The sequence below is a fragment of the Belonocnema kinseyi genome, chromosome 8, assembly GCF_010883055.1.
Source record: "Belonocnema kinseyi isolate 2016_QV_RU_SX_M_011 chromosome 8, B_treatae_v1, whole genome shotgun sequence".
In the NCBI taxonomy this organism is placed as follows: Eukaryota; Metazoa; Arthropoda; class Insecta; order Hymenoptera; family Cynipidae; genus Belonocnema; species Belonocnema kinseyi.
In genome coordinates, this window is record NC_046664.1 from 114,936,895 (window position 1) to 114,962,432 (window position 25,538).

General features: G+C 36.1%; 1 protein-coding gene across 1 annotated transcript in view; it reads left to right on the forward strand.

Moving 5' to 3' along the window:
• The window catches only part of LOC117178663 (pancreatic lipase-related protein 2-like), a 248,376-nt gene that overhangs the window by 130,582 nt on the left and 92,256 nt on the right, over nucleotides 1-25,538 (forward strand). Inside the window, exon 4 of the mRNA XM_033370088.1 lies at nucleotides 22,110-22,322. Coding sequence (XP_033225979.1) covers nucleotides 22,110-22,322 — 213 coding nt within the window. The remainder of the gene's footprint in view (nucleotides 1-22,109; nucleotides 22,323-25,538) is intronic.

Sequence of the window (25,538 nt, forward strand, 5' to 3'; positions counted from 1 at the left end):
GACTGTCGTATAGGACGTAGTTGTAAATCGACCCTTACATTCTCTTGTGTTTTCTGTAACAGTTTCTCCGTTGGGGAAAAAGCCAAATAGAAAATTTTAAATTTTGTATAAATGCACTTGCTTAAAATTGTGCTTTGATATGCAGTTACTAGAAAATCCGGAAACATACTTAAAGATAAGTAATTCATAGCAATTCATTATAATTTTACGATATAAAAAGAAAAAAGAAATTTTAAACATACAAACTAAAAATAACGCTGAGATTTTCAACCGGGGGGGGGGCTCTTTTTATTGTAAATTCAAAGATGTAAGCCTAAAATAAGCAAACACAAAAAAAGGATATATATATATATATACATAGAAGTCTTTGGTTACGGTCTGAGAAGACGGCCGGATACTAACTTCCATATATCACAACGCTGCTGATGGCTGGTGACCTTCTCAGCATGAAAATAAAAACACAAACCCAAGACGACTCTCTCGGTTCCAGTTCTACCTCCCCCCTCTCCCAACCCTCCCTTATTATCTGAAGTTTTTGGTGGGACTGACGTTAGAACTACAATCTCCACCATATGATGATTTGATACTTAACTTTGACATGATTTCGACTCAGAAAATAAACTTATTGCATAATGGTATTAGTTGGGCGTATAATCTAAACAATGAATAATACAAACTACAAAGTAGCCTCGGAAAGGACTGGAACTTTTAATGACAAAAGGCATGCACACGGAAAATCTAAAGGTCATGTTTCAGGCGACGAATGGAGACTGGGTGTTTGGCATGCTAGGGGAGTAAATGATCTAAAGGTAAAAGAATTGCGTGAAACTATGGACGGGAAGAAACTAGACATTTTATGTGTGTCTGAAACAAAGAAAAAGGGATGTGAAACCAAAGACATAAGGAACGGCGTGTTGAAAGGCGGATTTGCAATATTGTCAGGAGTAGACTATGAATCACATGGTAAACAAGGAGTAAGTCTGATTTTGAATGAAAAAGCAAAGCAGCATCTCGGAGACCATGGTTTCGTGTCTCCCAGACTGCTGTGGGCTAGAATGAAAGTAGGAATCAGAAGACTATTTATCATAGCATGCGACGCGCCGGTTGATAGTGATCCTACAGAAGTAAAAGACGCCTTCTGGGACACTTTAAATGACACAATAAACATTTGCAAACATGGAGAAAGAATAATTCTACTAGAAGACATGAACGGTTGGGTGGGCATCCAAAATCAGGATACAGAAAGAATATTAGGTAATTTTGGGGATCCAAGAACAAACTATAACGGAGATAAATCAGTTGGTCTATGCTTCGAAAGGGATCTGTTTATTACAAATACTTGGTTTAGGCATAAAATGACCCACATGTACAATTGGTCTAAAGGAAATAGCCGCAGTATAATTGACTTTGATGTTGCGGATGAAAGACTAAGAGAGTTAGTCAAAGATACAAGAGTCATGAGGGGTCCTGAACGGAATACTGATCATTACCTTCTGATCTCAAAAATTAACTTAGGTCGGGGATGGAGCAAAAAGAGAACCAAGAAAGCAAACCAAACGCGAATCAAAATTGAGAACCTACAGAAACCGGATGTGCGAATAGATTTCCAAAATAAGATAATCGAAAGAATAGATAGGGCAACATGGGAGAACCGTATAAAAACAAAGATAGAGAGGGCGCCTGGACAATGTTACGGGATATCTTTGTTAGATGTACGATCGAAGTATGTGGTACCGCAGTTGTAGGAAGAATGTCTGATGATGCGTGGTGGAATGATGAAATTCAGGCTGCCCAAAAAACAAAAAGAGAAGCGTACAAGAGAACTTTGAACATCGAAGGTCTTAGCAATGAGGAAAGAAATAGACGTAGAAATGATTATAGACGCGAAAACAGGATACTTAAACGATTATCAGAAGTAAAAATATATGAAATAAAGCTAAAATGGCAACACATAATTCTATATTTGTACCGACTGTACTATACGGTAGCGAGACATGGACTTATTAAGAAAAAGACAAGAGTAAAATTAACGCAATTGACATGAGATTCATGCGCATAATATGCGTGAAAACCCTGATAGACAAAGTAAGTAAGAAGAGACGCTAGTAGACACATGGGAAAGAAATCGGTTAAGATGGTTCGGACATGTTGAAAGTATGCCAGAGAATTATGCCAGGACAGGAAAGTATGGCGGCAAATAGTTAATAAAAAGAGTGTCAGTAGAGCGAATGACGCCTGAAACAAAAGACCTTGGCCACTAATGGACCCAAGTGGGGAACCTTGCATAACGACTTCGTGAGGTTCTTCGCTTGGGGTGATTGCTAGAGAGATTGATCAGCAACCTGGGTCGGAGCAGTTTTGCGAAATTAAACGCATTGATATACGGTGATATAGATGTGTATCTTGGCAAGCCGTAAATAAATAGCAAAAATGCATTTAGTGCTCTCTGTAGTTTTACATCGAGTTCGAGCTATATATCGTCGTACACCAGACAGCAGTAATCTAAGAGAGGGAAGATCAGCGTAGATACTAATTTTATGCACAGAGACTTATCTGAGATTTTCCTTTTAACTTTAAGAGGATACAATGCTTTATGTATTTTATTAACTATATGACAGAAGTGTTCCTGCCAGTTAAGCGAAGGATTAAAGATGACGCCCAAATTACGAGCATAGCTAGTGTATGGAATTAGAATAAAACGGTCGTGCCATTTTGTAATGGAATTGTGAACTGCATTCAAACTTGCAGTCACCGATTGCATTGAATTTTGAGATAGTATACAACAATTTCCTACAAGAGGCAGGGGTCGTAGAACATCAACTCCGCCACTAAGAGGAATACCTCCTTTAAATTAGAACACTAGGCTGGAGCCATTGGAAGACTCGTTTTATTCCATATCGACGCAGTTTATCAATGAGGTTAAAGGTCAACAGGAATTGTTGGCAAAATTTATGTACCTGGCCTACGTTGGGCTGCTTCAGATTACTAGTGCTAGTTCCTTCCAATGTATGCTGCGTAGTCGTGGATCTATTAGAAAAAATATCTTGTCGAGATTGTTCGGGGAATTCAAATTTCCGAATCCGGCCGTGGATGACGAATCGAATAATAACACGGCCAATAACCAGCGTATTTATACTCAAAATATAGAGGTAGAAAATCTGTCAAATAGCCTGGAAGACTTCGATCGTTTTGGACCCAAAACAAACAGACCAAACAGGGAGAATGACTCAGCCCCTGTAAAGGCCTCTATCGAGAAAGAGTTAAGTCACGTATACTTTCACAGTGACATCATGCAGAATCCTAAGCATCCCTTAAATTAGAATTAGAATTAGAATTAGAATTAGAATATTCCGTTTCGATGAAAATCGGTCGAATAGTTAGCTCGTGGAAAATTGCATTTCCGAAATTCGAAAGAAATTCGTGGTAGTTAGTCAATAAAAGCTCGTATCGTACGTGGGAATAATTTTACCGCTCTTTTCGCTATAAGCGAAGAGTCAAAAAGGATGATGCAGACTTTCTTCTCGAGGTTCACGATTTTAAACTTAAGAAGAATAAAACTTTAGCGGAACGTTCGTGTCGAGCCGAGCTTATTTTCGAACGTGTGCAGTACTTACCTGAAGTTAAGGACCAGTTATAACAGATTTTCGTCAAATTTAATCCGCGACTAACTTTTGAAATTCTAAATCTACCTTTAATGTGTTACACTGATTTCCTCCATTATGGTAACGAACGTAATTTTATGTACCAGAGGTCATTCAGATCACAGAAAATAAACCGAAAGGTCACTAGAACCGAATTATATTACGTTCAAGGCCAATTCGAGGCGGCTGACGAAGACAGTGACGAAACAGAACTAAACGTGATTGACGAGGACTGTAAGAGTGATCAAGTCAATAACTTTAATGATATACAGCACAAACAGACCAAAAACGCAAGAAAGGTTCCGAAAACCACAATCCCTAAATCACTAGGTCGACAGAGACTGAAACAAAATTTAGAACGCTTTGAAAGTAAAGTAACCCAGAATAAATAGACAATATATGACAACGCTAAGTCTCCATTAGATCACACTAAGTTCTTTTGAACTGTGGACTCATAGGGGATACTTTGCGATACTGCATGTCGAATACAGCTAGTATGTTGTCTCTGTCGGAATACAGGCCGAATAAATAAAGACTGTCAAAGCCTTCAAGGGAACTGTCAAAGCCCTCAGTACTCTGCTGGAAGAAAAGAGATTAAAAAAGATATAAACTTATGGATAGAAAAATATTAAATAATATAAACATAATTAATATTGAATCCTTCCCGAATGAAAAATTTGCATCCTACAAACGTTATCTTTTTCTTTCGACGCTCTATCAGTTGTCTCTACTTGTGGTAGACCAATCTCTTTGTATCCCTGACTTTATCCCCTGCAGTCATGACTGTCTATCTTTCTCTATCCCTGACTCTATCTCCGGTATTCGCAACTGCTTATTTTCCTCTATCACTGACTCTATCCCTTATCATCACATGGGCCTATCTTTTTCTGTCTATGTTGTTCACAAAAGCCATTCTTTATCTACCCCTGACTATCCACTATCAACGATATATCGTTTAAATTTCTATCCATTTGAATTCACTCAAAAACGTAGTTTTTTCATCCGCTTATAAAATAATAATATATTTCGATTTTTAAGCGCCCGCAAAATAGTATTGAACCTCTAACTCTGTTCGAACTCTGCTAAGGCTTCAGCAGACTCTCTAGTTATTGACGGTGCAAATGATTTCACTTGTATCTGACTTTTAGAGTCAGCCACGTACCGGGAACCTGCCAGTACTAAGTCAGGGATCTATGTCAAGTAGCGTGCACCTTGCAAACGATAGAGGTGGTTAAGCGGAGTATTGGTTTGGATAGAGCGACTAGGATTCAGAAAGATAAGGCTATCTTATATTTTAGAAAACATAGAATAGGATTAAATTAGATAAGACAATAGGGATAAAAAATGATAAACAAATTTTTGGATTCCCTAATGGAGAGAAAAAGATAAATGTAGATAAGCGAAGGATTATATTTGAAAAAGATAAAAAAGGTTTCAATTAGATAGAAAGTTAGGGATTGAAAAAGATAGGAAAACGTTTGTATTGTACAATGGATAGAAAAGGACAGAGCTGGATAAGCTCTGAATACATTTGGATTGAAAGACTGAGATTGAAGAAGGTAGGGCTATCTTATATTTCAGAAAAGATAGAAAAGGATTCAATTAGATAGAAGAATAGGGACTTAACAAGATATCCGAAATTTAGGATTGCCTAACAGATAAAAAAGTATAGGCGTGAATAAGCGTATGATTCATGTCCATAGAAAAACTGCGTTTCAGAAGGACAGGCCAAACTTCTATTTGAAAAAAGATAGAAAAAGATTCGATTTGATACGAATATAGAGATTAAACATATAGACTAGATTTTTGTGATTGCATAACAGGAAAGAATAGAGAATGATAGAAAATGATAGAGGTGGATAAGCTGTGGATATATTTAGATAGAAAGACGAATGGGATTCAAGAAGATAGGGCTATGTTATATTTTAGAATAGATAGAAAAGGATTCAATTAGATAAGAAGTTAGAGATTGAAAAAGATAGATTTGATTTTGGATTTCCTAACCCATAGAAAATAACAGCCGTGAATTAGCAAAGGATTCATTGTTTAGAAACACTAGGGAAGGGATGGGGAGTGAACAGAAAATGATATTATGTGGATTATTGGAGAGAATATACTGGCAGGAAGATAGGGCTTTAAAAGAATAGAGGTGATTCTAGATTGAGAGAAAGATAGAAAAGGATTGAAGGTATAGACACTGGATAAGGATGGGTAGATCGTGTTTTTTTAAATTTCAATCCTAGAGATAGAAAATGATTCAAACGGATTCATTTACTTCGAACAGGGTAGCTTAACTGAAGTATTAGACGAGACTTCGTGTAGCTCATACGAGACGGACGATGAAATAGTAAATCTAATATAAACGGAAATAGATGCAGGAGTCAGAAAGACGGTATTCTTGTTAACATTAACGTAAGAAAATCCCAAAATAGACAATATTATAAGAGTTGATTAAACGGAAGAAGAAAGTTCGTATAGAACCTGGTTACTATCCTGTTTGCCCCCACATAGCTAATGAAGTGCATAATAAATCTGTAAATTTTAGACATGGGCTTTTTTTATTTTTTATGATTATGGTTAACCAAAATGTAATTAGTTCAGACCCTAAATTTACAAAAATACAAAATCAATGTTTTTAAAGCCAGAATATGCATAAATAGGGCAAAAATACGAAATTGATGAAAATTGAAAATGGCTGACATTTAAAAGTTAAATGATAATACGTGTTATTACGAATATAGAAAGATATCGCTTTAAGGAAATACCCTCGACACGTAGTAAGTCAGTTGAGAGAAAGCTTCGATTTGTTATTGTCTCACACGACCACAGTCATAAGTTTGGCAACGTCGCGTTTAAACAAGCGTGTTATTCGAAATTCGCGCATAAACTAGAGCACGTGGAATTGATGCAACATTGGCATACCTTCAGTTTACCGACGTTAGTAATACAATAATTGTATAAATAATTATTTTTTTATTCTTATAAGCTCTGAATGATACTTTGCGAACCAGATTTTTATTTCGGATGACATTCTATATACGAGGTCTGTTAAAAAAATACGCGGACTGTTTGAATTTCGCGGCTCGAGTTGGTTTCAGGAGAATCCGCTTGGTGTCGCTAAGTTCGTACTGATCAGCAGTTTAAAATGCGGTATTCCAGACGCAGATATCTTCATTTGTTGATAAGATACACGGTTTTAAGTAAAGAGTGTTTTTTTTTTATTTGTCGGATTGTAAAATGGACAGCCTGAAAGAGCAACGAATTGCTGTGAAATTTTGAGTGAAACTCGCTAAATATGCAACTGAAACACTTGCCATGCTCAACACGGCCTACGGTGATGTTGCCATGAAGCGTACTGCATGTTTCAAGTGGCACAAACGTTTCAAGGGTGGCCGACAGTCGATTGACGATGATGAGCGTTCGGGGCGTCCTTCAACGTCAATTGACGACCCACACGTTGACAAAATCAATACCCTGGTGCGCGAAAATCGACTTCTGACCATTAGGGAGCTCGGCAAGTTCGGTCGCATGTCAAGGTTATGCTGACAGTTTTTTTTTATGCTAAAGGTGTTGTTCACCACGAGTATCTTCCTCAAGGATCCACAGTCAACCAGATTACTTATATTGAAGTACTGAAACGTCTGAGGGACGCCGTCCAACGCAAAAAGCCAGAACTGTGGAGAAGTGACAACTGGTTTTTCCATCACGACAACGCTGCAGCTCACTCAGCACTCAGGACTCGTGAGTTTTTGGCCAAACACTGGATTAATGTTCTTCCCCACCCCCATACTGATCTGACTCTGCTCCTTGAGACCTTTTCTTGTTCCCAAAACTAAAAAAAAACCCACAAAGGAAGAAGATTAGAGACGATTTCGAAAATTAAGGCAAATGCGGCGAAGGAGCTGAAAGCCATCACAAAAGAAGCGTTCCAGGACTGTTTCAACAAGTGAAAACACCGTTGGGATAAGTGTGTGCGTTGGGGAGGAGAGTATTTTGAAGGAGACCCAGACGTGTAAATTCCAAATAAAGTACTTTTTTATGACCTCAATCCGCGTATTTTTTTAACAGACCTCGTACGAGTATGTAAGAATTATTTCAGAATTTTTTCATTTTTCAATTTTTTTATATATTAAAAAAAGTAAGTCTTTTCATAAGACCACATGTTATTTTTAATCATTGATTTTTTGACTATAAAACTCTGAAAGGTTCCAAAATTTTAACCCGAGCTTTAGTGCATTTTAATACAATTCTCATCCAAATATGAAACGATTCTCATTTGTAATTCTATTAAATACAGCACTCCCTTAATGTATTTTTGAAATCCAAAATAGCTCAATGCTTAGGGTGTCGAAATGAGTTCAAAAAAATGTTTTGTAAAAAATTCTTTTTTTTTTGCACGATTTACGTTGAATTCACTAACTTTTTTAGATGAAACATTTTTCACCCACCTTTAAGAACTGAGTATCTCCCCAAGAAAAAAGACGCGATAACAATCAAGTCGGTTTGACTTGCGTATCTGTTATTTGCAGATTGAAAGAATAAAAATGCAATCGGTGGGCCATATTTTTATTCGGCAACCTGAGCGCGGTAACTCTCTTTTTACAATGGTTTTCATTGGTTTATTTTGTGCAAGAATTATAAGATTTATACAGAATTAGGCGTCAGTGACATTCAATTTATTCAGTGCACATGTTAATGGCTGCAGGGTGTCCGCGTGTTAGAAAATAACTCTGCAATTCTCTCATATCCATTTGCATCAAAAACATCCAAATGTTTAGAAATCGAATACCCGCATTTTTCGTTAAAGTTAACTTCTAAATGCCAGGATTCTCTTAAAAGTTACCTATTTAATTAGTTTTTAATAAATAATTTTCACTATTTAAATTAAATTTGTTTTATTTAAATCAATAATTTTCTATCGGAACTATTGTTCCTCTATTGGTTAATGCAGATTCATAATCGCCACTGAATGGGTACGAGAAAAAAATTACGTGGCCGATTGAAAAAGCCGGTTTCTCAATTTGAAACTCACTCTAACTTATGGGCGGGTATCTGGAATTCCAGTGACAGATACTTTATTCAGAAGACCTCAAAACCCATTCAAATGCAAGTGAATAGAGTTTTATTTCCTGGGTCAGAAGTAAGCCATCTTTTTCCGCGAAACTGGGTATTCTTTTCTGATCAAACCTTTTTAGACTACATTCAGTAACAATTCAGCTACATTTAGCAGCATTTTAGGATTGGATGTTTGTTTTATCTCCAAATAATGATTTTTATTCTATAGAATGTCTTTTGAGTAGCCTGGAAGATTCCGATTTTATTGATTATCTAGTTCTGTACTGCCACCTTTCAGTTGAGCATTCGTTTTATCACATTTCGTTGTTGAAAAATGATTATAAAATCGAGTCTATTTTGATACAAAAACTTAACTTCTTTTATCAGGATATTTGATCATACTATAGCGAGATTGTGAAACTCGACGCAGACAAACTTGGACATTTATTGTTATATCTTGGGAACCCGTAAATATTTTGGATGGTTTATTGGCTTAAATTAAATATATAATTTCATAAAATGTCTTCAGTCAATTTCAGTCTTTGAGATTTAAACATTTTTAGTCGTTTGACGAGAACGTGTAAAGATTTTTAAAGTTTTATTGGCTTAAATTGGCAAAAAACTTTAAAAACTGTGCGGTATACATTTAAGATTTTTGCTACAACTTGCCTAGTTCATACCACAAGTTGAAATTGAGATACAACATTCGAGAAATTCTTGCATTTTTGATGAATTTCTTACGTAGTATATTCTCTTTCTGAGATAAACAATATCTATACTAGGGCTCAACTGATGAGTAATTTAATTAGGTTTCTAATTCGTAGACCTGGTCAGATAGTTTATTAAATGAAACACAAGTTGCAGCCGTAGCTGTCAGACAAGGAATGAATTTGGAGCCGAGGCCCTGCTGCGACGGTCCCACGATGAAAGCTTACATTCTACTGCCCTCATCATATAAAAAGGGAGGAGATGATATCTATCTACTCTCCGCCTGCGAAACTGCTCTATTTTAGAAGAATGCGCTTATAAAGCTTAAACATTTTGACCTATTCTTTCCAGCTTCACACCTCCCCTGTTAGAGTGAATTTCTTTAGAAATTCTTTGTACTTCCATAGCTTACTTCCTTCTACACTGAATAGGCTTATTATCTAACTTACTCTCTAAGTCAATCGTATAGCGCTCGTTGGTAGGTAGGCGACAACTTGTGGTATTATTTCGTTGTTTGTCTTATCGGTCGTACAAAAAAAATTAATGCAGAGGCTAGGAAGACATTTCTGAATTAATTCGTAAATTCCGCATTTATAAAGTGCAAATATTGAGAAAAGGATTAACGAAGTGTAGCCTAAGTAAGAAAGAATGTTCGTTGCCTGTTCTTTCCAAGAATGAGATCTTCTAATACTCTGTACTTTACTCGACACATTTTCTATCTCATCTAAAGATTTTCCGGCTGGTTTTAATTCCTGGTCATTTATTTGTCCTTTCAAGAGTAGGAATTTATTTCTCACGAGATTTAAATCGGATTCCGAGAATGGAATTGTGTTTTTTCGGTATGAAAAATTCTGCGTTTCTACTTCTGTTTTGTTTAATTTTACAATAGTGTATTCTGTATGTATAATGCAGTTATCTAGAGGTTTAATTAAAGTTATTCCTTATATTGACTTTTCATAATTTGAATTTTCGCTGTAAATTTGTATGGTCTCCTGCTTGTTTGGAATCATAATGACACCCTGCTCGTTTTGTAAAATGTAAAATACCGTTTAATCAATAATGATTACATTTATCTGACACATTTTGTTGTTTATAATTTTAACGCTGTTTTTTTATCAGTTGCGTTTCGTAGGATTTATTTTCTGCTAAGAGATAGCTAGGATTCTTTCTTTTACAAATTTTTGTAATTCCAAGTAATTTACAGTAACTAAGATCTATTTCTGACGTAGGGGTGTAAAGAGTTTTTTGGGCGTTGATCATTACATAATTTTCATTTGGTATTACGATGATAAAATTATCCCCCCTTCGTAGTCGTATCGGAACCAAGTGATTTATTTTGTAGATTTCTTTTCCTAAAATCGGCATTTCAATTGAGTAAACAAATTGACTATTTATCAATAACACAGTTATTTCGGCAATATTAATCAGGTATTCATAATTTTCCTCTACTAACTGAATGCCATGCTTTTCATTGTTTACTTCTTCAAATTGTTTCAATACCTCTATAAGTGTAGTCAGAGGTAAAATTTGGGGATGTAATATTCCGTGTTTACCGTCATTTATTGCACCGATTAATAGCGATATGTCTTCACTTAATTCTGATATAACAACGGTCATGATTGTGATCTGATTAGCCATTTTGCAATGGCATTTTAAACATTTTGTTTTGGGAATACAGTTGATCAAGTTCGTGGTAGATATAATCTAAATCACTTTCAGACAGTGTACCGAAAAGTGTCTTGGATATGCTTCCAATAAAACTAAAAGCTCCCTTTTTATACCGATTCTTTCCTGATAACTGATTGAGCAACAATCTTCGAATCTTTTATCAATGCCGTGTGTGTCGACGGACGAAATGAGTCTCCATGTAGTGTGATAGATTTTGCTGTACCAAGGTCCTTGGCGAAAATAGTTGATTCATCATGCGAAGTGAGGGTCACGTTACCAGATGTGATAGAGAGAACTGATAGCAGTATCCAAGTGAAATTAATTTTAAAAAGAAACATAAAACGAACCGATGAAGCTATTGGTAGAAGGGGTTCAACATATTAGCGTGTACAGTCTAATGCTGATTATTGTATAAAATTTAATAATCTTGCTGCCTTTTTAATCGTTCCTGTGTTTTTTGAATGGCAATCCTTCCCTTTTTCAAATATTCTTCATGTCTCTTTCGCCAAATGTCTAACAATTCAGGATGGGTTAACGAACAGTTTTTGCTAAGGCTGAAGGTAAATTGGCTTTTCTTCCAAATGTCATTTCAAACGGCGTTAAACTTGTAATCTCATGAACTGCGGTATTAAATGCTAAGCATATTAAATTCAAATCTTGGTCCCATTCCGTCTCATCATCTGCCATGCATGTTTTTAATAAATCTTTAATTGTTCCATGGGTTCTCTCGAGGGCTGCATTGCTTTGTGGATGGAAAGCAGTTGCTTTGATGTGCTTGATTCTAAAAAGGTTTTCAAAATTTTTAAACAATTCCAATAAAAGTTAGTGCCCTGGTCAGTTAAGATATGCTTTGGAGAGGAAAATATGTAAATGTAATGATCTAGTAGATTTGTTAATATGCTTTCGCTCGTCGTTTTCCATAGTGCTATAAGAATGATGTATTTCGTGAGCACATCTTGGACGTGAGCACATCTTGGATGGATAGAATATATTTGTTTCCGCTCGTTGTTTTCAGTGATGGACCAACTATGTCTATCGCGATCTTCTGATTCGGCTGCGTCGGCATTTCCGCAATGACTGCTTCAACTTTGAGGCGAATTCGGTTTAGTTTTTCACGCAGGCATGCTTGACATTTTTTAACGAATTCGATTATGTCTTTCTCCGTATTTTCCCATGACGTTTGTTCACGTAGTCTCTCGATTGTTCTATTTTCTCCAAAGTGACCACTGGTCACGTTTCCGTGTGATTCCCTCAACAGGTTTTGTTTCTCTTCTTCACTCAATTTTTTTCAGGTCGTTCGCACAGGAAAAATGTATATTCTGTAAATTTTGTCTGTAATAGAAAATTCAAAATATCTCCGATGCATACACGTTCCTTGATTTTTATCAAGGGATCCTCTGTATGAAATTTAGGTATGTACCAGGTTTTGTTTCTGGTGAAATCTTTAATTTTGATGTAGAGGAGTTTGACCCATTTTCCTTCGTCATAGTCTGGTAACTGGATTCTTAGCAAAGAGAAAATGTTTTGTTTGCTAATTTTAATATGATTCTTTCCGTTTGCGACAGGTTTTATTTTTAATTTACTAGACAGGCAGTTCCTTTCCCAGTTTCCATAATCGTTTTGAATTTCCTTTTAATCCGTCGGTTCATGATTTTGCAATCTTTCAGAAATTGGTTCATTAACTTCGCCTGATAATGATGGAGTATCAATCTCGTCAACTTCTTGAGAATCATGTACTTGGTTGATGTTGGCATTCTCTTCCGATTGTTCTGAGAGATTTTGATCTTGAATGGGGTGCATTCTCGAAAGCCAGTCAGTCTTTTACGTTAAAAAGCCATGTCAAAGCTTGATGGTCCATTTGTATTATGAATTGACGTCCAAGAAGATATTGACGAAGCCGCTTAACTGCCCAGACAATTGCTAATGTTTCCTTTTCGGCAGTCGTGAAGTTTATCTCAGGTTCATTCAGAGTTCTTGAGATGTAACAAACTGGGTATCCCTGTTGCATGTTTCAACATTTTAAAACTTGTTTCGCAAGATGGCGTCCAGTTAAAGGGATGATTTTTCTTGCTCAGTGCTGTTAAAGGTTTAACTATCGTAGAGAAGTTTTTAAAATAAATTTTTGGTAATATCCAGCTTGTCCCAAGAAAGACATAACTTCTTTTTGTTTCTCGGGTCTTTTGAAATTTTGGACGCATTGTTTTTTTTTGAGCATTTTTAAGTCTGAAAGGCATTGCGATTATAGTAAAAATGTCCTTCAGGTGTAGAAAATGCAGTATATTTTTTTGAGTTTTCGTCCATGGGAATTTGATGAAATCCTGAGCTCAAATCAAAGGTTGAAAAGAATTTTGCTTTTCGAAGGTGGTCTGGAATTTCGTCGATTAAAGGAAGTGGTTAGACATGTTGATCTGTTTTTTCATTTAACTTCTTGAAATCGATTACAAGCCTCCATTTAGGTTTTCTCGACGCGTCACGTTTTTTCGGGACTACTGAAAGGGGTGAATTAAATAGTGAGTCCGAGGCTTCTATTCTCTCAGTCAACATTTCATTTACCTGATTTGAGATTTCTTCTTTGTGGCATTCCGGTTGTCGTGGTTGACGTATGTTAATATTTGCTTCGCCTTTCAGAATGATTTTATGTGACGTAAGACTTGTGCGGGGTACGGGATCTCCTTGCCTTGAGAAAATGTCGTGATAAGAGATGGCTATCTTTTGAATCTGTATTCTGTATTCATCTTCTATGTGTTCAAGCCTCGAATTTCCATTTAATAATTTCAATATAGCATTTAATTAATTCTGCGTAATGTAAGTTACACGCTCCTCTCGTTCTTGAGCGATATTGATATACTTGTACTTTTCCTCTTCATCACTTAATCTCAAGTCCGATTCGGTTTCGGTACTAACGGGAATCATAACCTGTGTGTCAACAATACGGTAAATGGAATTTGAAATATAGGGATTATCTTCTATGAGAATGTGTCCCTGATTTTTGTTTTTTTTTCACGCTCATCATTTTTATGGTGTTTTTGGGGATAAGGATACTGTCGTACTCCAAGGGATAGACCTTATCATCGAGCTGGAGGAAACTGTTTGACAAGTAGAACTGATAAGATTACAGAAATGGTGTTCCGATGATGCTTTCCTTGGGTATGGGGAAATTTTCTGGTACAATTACAATGATATGTTCTTTCCCTTGAAACTTAAACTTGGTTACTTCGTTTGTCTGGTGCTTATCATTTCCCATTAAAAAATCTTTGTTCATTGAAAGTCTCTAGTGATATTTGTTAATGTTTGGTTGCTCCGTGTAATTGTCCTCTGATAGAATATAATCTTTCAGATATTGCTGATACTCTGTGTCCGATTCCATTTCCGTTTCTTTGATATCTTCTTCTTTCGTTTCTTCTTGGAAATAATTCACACGATTTGGAGGTCGACTTGCCGAGGCTTTTGTATGAAAATTTCTCTATTTGGAGAAACATTGAGTTTCGATGTGTCCAGGGATTTTGCAGTGACTGCATAATAACTGGATTCTCTGCTGCAAAGGTATGCTGTGATTTAGAGGATTGTTTAATGATGGGTATTTTTGTTTATTTAATTGGGAATTTAAGGTTTTAAAAGGAGATTTATTGACAGTTGTGCTAATTGGTATTTGGGGCTTAATCGTGTTTTTGGATTGGCGAATTTTACTTGTTTCCATTAACCAGACTTCGGATTGGATTGCCATTTGTCGTGCTTCTCTAACATCGCTGGGATTTTTGCTTGAAACTCGTTGTGAAAGTTTTTCTCTTAAATTCATGATATTTTTTTCGAGAACTGTTTGCTCTTCATTTTTTATGCAAATTTCTCTTTCATGTGTTAAGGGATTTTTCGACTGAACAGCATACAAAAGTTCGTGCATGCTTTGGTTGAATCGTGCATTGAAATTCTGCATACTTTCCACAGCAGCTTGAATTACTTATGAGAGTTTTGTGCGATTAGTTTCTAGTGATCCGGTAGTTCTAAAATTAGTTCTAAGAGCTTTCAGAAGATCATCATAACCCTGAATTGATAAGAAACGAATAGATTTTTCCGCTTCTTCTTCAGTTTTTTCTGCTATGATCCAGTCCAAGAAAACATCTGGATTCGAGCACTGTGATTTCATTCTTACTTCAAGAGCGATGAAGGGTTCTACTCCCATATCGTCTTGTCCGTTGAATTTTTTAATTAATTTGACTGCGTCTCTCGCAGGGATAGTTTATCTTGTAGCGTTGACTTCCGTGGGAGTTGTTACTCTTTCGTTCGATAACCTTTGTAGAATCCTAGGATCAATTGGTTCAGATTCTATATGCAAGGCGTCATCGTTACCTGCTCGAGATTCATCATCGTTCCCCCTTTCGCTTTCGCCCGAAGTAACCAAATCCAAATTCTTTGCTAAAGAGCGAATTTCTTCTTTACGAGTATTTGTCGCGATTTCCATGTTAGACATCCGGTCTGATAATTTTTGTTAGCATGCTGATTTTATCTGCATTTGTAGCTACTAGGGGGGTATTTTCCGTCTGTGAAGATGGATCTTTTTTAATTCTGCCATCGCTTCGGTCTTCTTATTATTATGTGTTTAGTAGTGTACCTAATTTGAAGTTTCCTACTTATGTTAACAGGTGTCGAGTGGTATGTCGCGTCGCGTTATCTATTCTCTATATCGTTCGTCACAATGAAATACTCACGTACGCGTATATTCCGTGGCGAAGTCAACCCTCTAGCCAGTGACTATTTTCTGATTTAAATTCACTTTTTGAAACGAAAGTGCTACAACTTTCGCCACATATTATGAGTGAATTGATGAACGTTTTTTAACGAAAGGTTTAGTCTCGCGTAGTCGACTGGCCTTACGAGGTTTTAGAGAGTCGTTAGAGAACACTCCTTTTTCTTAATAAAGATTTTTTTCCCTCTTCTTTTTACTCACTTGCGATTTCCCGTGAAGATTGTTGGTGGCTACTTCAGTGGATATACTCGTTCTGGCTCAGTACGTGTTTTCCTGATTTTAATTCTTAAAAAAGGGTTCTTATTGATACTTTTTTGAGCATCAATCAAAAGTATCCTGGCATAGATCGCCAATTTATGTGACGGTCTGAATGAAAAGTCAATTTAATTTAATTTTGTCCTGACACAGATTCGTAAACTGTTCAGATAGTTTATTTAATGAAACACAAGTTGCGGTTAAGAATGGAGCCTCTAGTTACTTCTCTGAGGAAGTAGGGAGAGCATTCGTGGTGTACGTCATGCCCTTTACATGCCCTTATCTGCTGATCTGCAATCATATGCAAGCACCCTCAGTTGTATACTTTTGTGTCAACCTCAAATGCGAATTGATTAGTGATAGTGCAAATACGTGAACATGTCAGAATACCATCAGGATCTTTTTACCGGAAAAGGAAGATTCTTCAAGAGAAACAAAACGAAAAACAAGCTCAGGCTTTGATACAATTCTTCACGGTCCTTCGTAATTCCGAAAATAAAGTTAAAACATTTAAAACATATGCAGCAGAAACCGCGCGCAACGAAACGAAAAAATCGGTATGTCGAATCCTTATTAAATTTCAGAAACTTCCATAAATATTGACATTTCGTTCATTAATGTTTGATTGAGTTTCATGATAGCGATTTGAATTTTGACCCAAAGCTTTTGTTGTGTTCTGTCTTCCCACAATGAGATGAAGGAAAAACTGTATGGAATTGATACGAATCGAGAAGAAAAATCCCAAATAGATGTGAAAGCGAGTACAAGCAAAGATACAAGGTAATCTGTAAGTTTGATAATATTTGTATACTATCTTGAAAATGTATACATCTATTATTTACTGAGTACTAATTTGGAAAGTATACTATTGATAAAATAATTTTGATTAATTATGATTATTACACGAAAATCTCTTCTTTCAGTTACAGAGTAAGATAGAATCGGAACTGGAAGCTACCGACAAAAGAAAACTGGAAAAATATGAAACAGACCCCGAGGATAATACAAGCAAAGAAATAAAAAAGTTGTAAGTTAAAAAATATTTGAATGTGATATTGAAAATGCACGTACATGTGTACGTATTATAAATCAATTGTGCAGCATTTTTGCAAAGTAAAATTAAACATATATAGCGATTCTTTTTTTCGTTTAGAGAATGAAATAGAACATAGACTCGATATAACTGATGAAAATGGGGAAGGACATGCTTGTCACAACTGTTGATCAACAAATCGTTGGCAGTATCCGCGACCGAGGCGATATTCAAGTGCCTGTATTGGCTTTATCGTATGATTATGGAGAATGGCCTAAATCTATCACCAATTCAATTTGTCAGATGTTATGCGTAGAAGTTTCAGGTTGAAAAGCATTACTCAGAAATTACATAACGGAGAGGAAATCAAGAGAGAATGGTTGATTTACTCCGTTTTAAAAGAGAAAATATACTGTTTTTTTCCGGCTTTTTAGTTCAGAAAACATATCCGCATTTTGATCATCTGGGTAGTCTGACTGGAAAAATATGTCGGTATATTTATCTCGTGACTAAAAATCTCGCAACAATAGCAAAGCTACATAATCTTGGCGTTAGTTGTCCTGTCGTTTGCAGTAGAAGAAAAATATTGACGAAGAAAATCAAAGACTTATGAGGGCTGAAAATGAAGACTGGCGTGAAGTTTCAAAAAGACTACTTTGCATTGTAGACGTTCTCGCTTCCCAGGTGTTGGCAATTCGAGGAAAATCAGATCTCGTTTTTGAAGACAACAATGGAAACTTTTTGAAACTCGACGAATACATCGCGAAATTTGACATCGTATTAGCAGAGCATTTGTGTAGAATATCGTCCAAAAAAATTAATTATCATTATTTGAATAAGACAATTCAGAATGAATTTATCTTCCTGATTTCAAAACAAATTAAAGAAAAAATTCCATGTGTATTCATGTAATTTTATTATTTACTTATATTTTTTCTATTCAAGTGAAATATTTCCACATTGTTTAAAAAATTTGTTTTTAAAATCTATCCATACGGGTACTCTTTTACTAGATACTTGCTAATTCCTTTAATTAACTTATAACGAAAGGGGGGCGCTAAATTAGCTTCTGCCTGATTCGTTGCATTTTTAGCACTTCAAACTCCCACCCCGAAGATCTCCGTTTTAGATTTATTTGAAAACTACATATCCTATATCGCTTGATGAAAGGAATGTGAAATGATACACGCCATTATGGGAAAAATCCGGACGGCATAAAAACCCTTATTTATTTACTTTTTAGATAACACAAAGAAAAGTTACAAAGATAAATTCGTTTAACGATGGCGATTTGCGATTAACTCGTGTTCGCGGTAAACCGGCGACGGCGTCGCACACATACGCGATCGGAACTCGGATCACGCGGTTTTAGCGCTATAACTGTGATTTGAGAGACAGCCTGATTTCTTGGGTAGGAATCAGTGCGGTTGAATGATCGCGATACATCCTGATTCGCTTCGGTAGCGAATAAGTGAAGTTGAATGAGAGTTGCCAAGTCGGCTATCGGAAGCGACAGAACTCCGCACGAATCACGTGATTTGTTTGATGAACGATCAACGACTACCTAACGAGTACTGACTCAACGGAAAACGATTGCCCGGGACGGCGCTAACGTCGGTCTCCATGCCTGCGAATGCTCGCTCCTACTCTTCGCCCCCTTCGCTGTTGTACTTTCCAGAAGATCTAGCTACAAATCGTGGTGCCACGACTTGCACGAAAATTCTTAATTTTTGAAACAATGTTATGACGTAACAATGATTCAAACGGATACAGGTTCTATCCTTTTTCTTCACTGAAAAATGAATGTAGGAGGAGTCATATAAATACCTGGATATGCTACAGCTATTAGGGCGTTTGACGTGAAGGTTGTATGGTCCTGCTAATGAATCCGCATCGACTTCATCATTCGCTAAAATCAAGCGGTATCCATGACAGCCAAGACAGCCGAGTTTATTGGCTAATTTTCGTAACGACGTATTATGCTTTACCTAATAATACATTTGTTTAAACAATGATAGAATTAATTCAAAATTATGAATTTTTCTACAGTTATCATAAAGTTCCTAATTAAAAAAATTGTAATTGAAAAAAAATATACGTAAATTTATAGAACATCGTAGAAAAAGTAGGCAAACAACAAATTTGTTTATAAAAATTTATCTTTTTTTTATATAATATTAAAACATTTAAATAAACCTCAAAAATAAAAAATGGCACAAATATTTATTCATGTTGTCGAGACACAGACCAAAATTTTACAAAAAAATTTTTTTTCATATCCGTTATGACGGAAGTTCAATCACGAAACTAACCACCTTTCCGTCTAGTCTACAGGAGTTGGGCATCAATTAAGGGCAGGAAAACATACAGATTTTCATTTGTATCATACTTGTTTGACGAAGATTCGGAAAATGTTGTTTGTTTTTACGTATTTCTAACGGCTTAGGAGATCCTTATAGAAAATTACAATTTTAATTTTTTTTTAAGAAATCGTACATTGTGTCGTCAGGTGCTCAAACAGCCGATTTGAATGAGTGTAAACTATGTCGCCCGAGCGAAGCAAGGGTGGCAATCACACGAATCCAAATCGTATGGGTGCTGCATGCTACACATGATACTTTTTACTTTGAACACATTAACAATGACCCAGTAGGCAAAAAAATCAAGGACCGCCTATAGATGTCTTTAAGACAACCCTAAGACGTCTTGTATAACATGTCTTTTGGTCATCCTAGGGATGCTTTTAAAACGTCTAATGTCAGTACGAAAAATGTCCCGAGAACGTCCATGTCTTTAAGACGTCTTCAGGTCATTTTTAGGACAGTGGACGTCTTAGAAACGTTGATTGGTCTGACATAGGAAGTCCTGGGAACGTCCCAAAAACATTCTTGGGATTTTCATCGTTTTGTGCCCACTAGGAAGCATTTATTAAGCCTGAAACGGAAGTCTGAAACTGAAGGCGGAGTGCACAGAAGGGTTTCACTTTCTTTGATTTTTTAATTTATCTTCATAGATATTATGGCTTTGGGAGCTCTTCACCAGTCTCGGAATTTATCTCGTTCAGTTGTTTGCACTCGACGCAATGATATCGATCGATATGTGTATGAAGTTGGAAAATTTAATGCTACTAATATTAAATTGGCGCTCGGGGCCAGTGCTGCCAACTTGATATTTGATACTTTATCAATAACTGATATCTACCGCAGGTCTTATATTATTGCCCACCATGTGTAAATTTGCTAGATTGCCCAGCGGCAGTAGGCATATATATATATATATTACTGTGCATTTTGTGTACCTGGAACCAGGGCTTATAATGCTCATTTTTTATGTATAAAAGGCAAAATTTTTTAAGGTTGTACTCGTACAGAACCACAGATTCTGAATTTAAAAATTAAAGATAAATAATAACTACAAATTTTTTCTTTAATTAATTTTAACCCTTTGTCATACAGGCCAGTGGGCAAAAAAATTAAGGATGTCCTAGAGACCTCAAAACGTCCATATCTTTAAGTCATCTTTAGCTCATCTTTAGGATGTTAGAAGTCTCAGAAACGTCGATCGACCTGACATAGGACGTCTTAGGAACGTCCCAAGGACGTTCTTGGGATTTTCATAGTTTTATGCCTACTGGTAGGTGGGTCGTTTATGTCCTGTTCTTCTTTTATCTATCTTAAAAGCTCTAAAAAAATTTAGAAATATTCATGTGGATTCCTCTGAGCTCTTACTACACTTGCCAATTGGTTTTAGAATTAAATATGTCACTTTTTGCAAAATAATAATCTAAATATAAACAAGAACTTGAGAAAATGGAAATTTAGTTAACAAATTCATATCTTTGCAATAAATCAATATCAAGAAACTGCAATTTAGATTTTTAAAGATCAAATCATGACTTTTCAGTCAAATATAGCCCCATGTCTTCCAGTTTTAAAAAGTAAATTTATTTGCACACTTGAAATATTGTAATTTTTTTGTAGTTCATACATATAATAAATCTACTTTTCTTTTAAAAATCAATATTTTGTTATTATATAATGATTTAAGTTTCATAAGAAACTTGTTTAAAAAGTTTTAAAAAATGGTATGAGAGTAAATAATTCAAGCAGCCCAATCTTTACAGAAGTTCGTGCGATGTATTTTACACACCGGCTTTTTATAGATTGCGCAAAAATACGACGTTTTTTATCATCCTTATATGGGCATGTCGCACACCTTTTTGTTCTTCCTAACCTCGTAGATATACATCTGCAAATGAGGATTCATCCAAATCGTCGCGAAACACTACTGCGGTCACACAGGTGGGTTGTTTAAGGCACAAGCCTAATTTCAAATTTTTCTTCCTCGAAAACACAATGATCAATTGAATCGCCCCTTTGCAATTCAGTTCTCACTACCAAGAAGTTTTTTTAGAGAGGGATTTCAAACCCCAAAATAAATGGGGTTCGGAGATATTTGAGTAAAGAAATTTGATTGGGTCGTAAACGACCCTCAGACATCGATGTATTGGAGACAAACTCAAGACATCATCAAATCGAAATAAATTCGAAGCATTTTTACTTGGGTGATAGGCTTTTAACTGCCGTCCAAAAGGTATTTTTTTGGAAACCTGTCGCATAGTCTGGAGCTTTTAGGACTACCAAGAGAAGAAAGCGGCACCCTGCTTTTGGATGTTTTCGGAAGATCATTCCCGAAATATGTAGTCTGCATTTTTTTGTTTAGCTAAATTTAAATTTAAAGTTTGTATCTTATTTTCATTTAATGTCTTTTGTGTTTGTCGGTGATTTTGTGCATTGTTTTTTTTTATGTATTTCAATTACTGAATTGTCACTGTATAATTAAACTGACGCACGTACTAATGGTCTGAACGCCAGGTTCCTCCTGGTCTTATAAAACGTTTGCTTTTTATAATACTAAAAATAATAATAATAAAAATTTAGATATTTCTTAGAACGGAAAATCGGCTCTAGTTTTTCAGTAGCCTAACCATTAGAACCATATTTTGCAGAATATTGCAGTCATGGAAGATCTAATCAGCTCATAAGCGAATCCATCCTGAATCCAGACGCCTTCATTGCCGTTTTTTGTGACAGCTGGAAGAATTTTAAATCTGGAAAATGCATTACAAAAACTCAATTTGCATTCATGGGCGATAAAGTAAGTTACGGTACTCGTGGAACTTATTTCCTGGAAACCAATTCTGAATCGCCCTTCGGTAGAGGTAAATTATAATCTTCCTTGTAAGCTTTTTTTGGTGATTTTTTTCATCCCTGACTATATAAAATTGTATTATTTTTTAACATTTAGACCTTCTAATTATTCTTAAAAAATATATGTATGGTATTTTAGAGCTAAAACTGCCCTTCAAAAGATTATTGTTTTCTAAAAAACACTGAAGGTTGTATGAATATAATTTTGGTAATACAGTGAAGCTTTACAATAAGCTTTACATGCATGCAATACTAGAGTGCTTTTAGTACTAACGCCTGGAAACTATTCTTGTCTAAAGTATGCTGTATTGAAATAAGAGAATCATTTCTTGTTGGCTTATTTATTTTGCTTCTAATTGACAATCTGTACTTCCGTCGCTCTAAGTTCCAGTCCACGACATCGGCGATTTTCACAGTATCATTGATTGTGTGAAAGCGGTAAAAAAATTAAAACATCGGATTAAAAGACAGGAAGGTTGAAGGAGGGTATAATATGGTGGCAAGGGTATGATGGAATGGTTTTGTAGGGAAGAGGACCTAAAAAAAAATATCCATATAAAATATTGACTTCTATGTAGCAACCTACAGCGGATTTCACATCTAGTATCGTATACGCCACCACACATATCACTAGTACTGGTAAGGTTATAGGTACCTATATAGAGATCAATATATTTTCCCTATATGGGCAACCTATATGATGTGACATGGGAACCGAAACAGGTTCCTATATGAAGATAATGTTATTTATTTTATTAACAAATAAATAGAAATATTTTCAGAATGTTAATACTAATAAAGGACTATAGTTGCAGTACATGAGCACATGGACAATCCGATAGCCAATTTTCGAAAATTGCATAGGTTCCTGTATAGGATCCTTAATAAAAACTTATACGGCCTTACACGAGGTCTTTCAGAAAAATATCCGACAATATGCTCTAACTCTGTACCTAGTTGCGTTAGTGTCAAAGACACGAATTTAACATTTAGGTGACACTACTAACACAATAAACATGTTTTGTAACTGCTAGGTAACAAAGGGGTTGCCTGGGGTATTTGATGTAATAATTAATTGTATTAGTCTAAAAAATGACGCTAACACACATTTGGTTAAAATCTTTGTTTTATTTAATGAATATAGCAAGCTACAAGCACTTACACAAAAATGAAGTTTTAGTGTTGAAATTCTATCGCACAGAAACTATAGAGTTTAAGAAAAATAGGAAAATAAGGTATTGCGCCAAAAAGCGGAGAAGACAGTCTGTCTATTTACATGATGCGGGCTGATCTAAAAAGGAACTGCTCGTCTTTTGAATTCAGACTGAAAGGGCCCTCTACTTCGTGACTTCTCTTTTCCTTTCTACCCCCTTTTCCTGCTGTCTTTCAGGCCTGTGAATCCTGTATTCTAAGTACCTTGGAACACATTATAAGATCTCAAGGACGCGAAAATTTCCTGCGGGTCGGTGGAGTACCCCAGTTGCTGGCCTCACATCAGCCACGCGAAAACGACCGTATCGTCCTGGTTACACTGCTATCACTCATCTTCTTATCTACTGTTTTTGTGGTACAGTCTCGTTCCATATGACTACCAAGTAATCAACTTGCATGTCTCGTCGCTCACGGTGCCACTTGGCACGCCGATTTATTGATGGTAAATATTCTTTAATCCATCGATGCCGAAGATGATCAGTGAACTTTTGTGGAAACTGCGAAGGGTGTCGGCACACTCAGTACAGTGTCATGTTAAACTATATAAATTTAGTAAAATAACGAAGTGGTGCCATCAAGTGGATATAGAACAAACTACAGCTTTATTCCGGCAACCCCTCCACCCATACCATGCAAATTATAATATATTTTTTAATTTAGATTCACAAGGAGTATAGTTTACGTAAATAAACCATTTTATGCAATATAAAAAAACATAAAATAGCGAAGGATAAAAAATGCACTAAGTTTTTTTCCATATTACATGAAATGGTTTGCTTATGCAAATTATTCTTCCCATAATTCTAAATTAAAAAAAAATGTCAAAAGAGACATTAAGCATAACACTTAAGTACTATTCCGAATAGATCAGTCCCTTTTTTCATTTAAAAATAAAAATAACGTAAATTTGTTTCAAAGAGAAAATAAACATAATTTGGACACGTGATTATTAATATAATCACTCACTCGTTATTTAGATATCCGCCATGTTCCTTTATTCCTCATGTTCCTTCTAGCACACAAGCATCAACACAGACGCCACCTAGGGGGATAGAAATCACTTAAAATCGTTCAGATTTCAGCTTTAAGATTGTAACTTGTGATGGTGTCGGCTTCAGTGAACGCTCTTGGCGCACTGTAGATTTCTCGCGTTGGATTAAGTATCAATCCCAAGAAATCGTTCAGGGTTAGACTCCAGGTGCCATTTTGGTCATGCGATACGTAGGTCAGCGTCCGGATGTTAACTGCATACTCAGTCTCGGCGAATAGAGTCTGGAGTACTTCTTCCCTCGGTTCCCTTTCCTTTAATGCAACTCCTAGTGCATGCTTGACTGACCCTATAATTATTTCCCAACAGCCTCCCATGTGTGGACTTCCTGGTGGGATGAAGTGCCACTTTATTTTTTCTGCTGATGTTTGACGAAGGGTTTCATTCTTTTCCAGACTCTGTACTGCTTTGTGAAGTGCCCTGGATGCTCCTTGCAGGTTCATGCCATTATCCGAGTAGATTCGCTTGAGTCTGTTTCGTCGACATTTCATTCGTAGAAAAGCCATTGTCATGGAATCCGTGTGTTTCTCTTCCGTTGTGTCTAGCCTTTTTATCAGTGGTCGGTAAACTACTGCCGCGTGGCAGCCCTTACTACCACGACTGGTCAAGTCAAAATCTCGTGGCATTACCTGATGCTAATAAGAAATTCCAACCTGCCATGGACACTTTTCTTATAAAGCGGTTTGAGTAAATTCTTATATTAGAAATTGAAACGTCTGAAATTCGAAATCTGCGACTTCTTGCGATCAAAAAGAATCTAAAAAACGTCTTTAAATGCTAAAAATCAATAAACTATAATACTTTCTGTTTAAAATTGACCTTTCATTATATTTCTGAAAATCAGTTATTTTTACCTTCCCAAGTACAAGTTTACCAGGTGTATACATATGAAACCGGTATTGCCATTTAGCGGCCAGTAGGCACACTTGTAGGCACTGTCGGAACTTACCATTTGTGCTAATTGGCG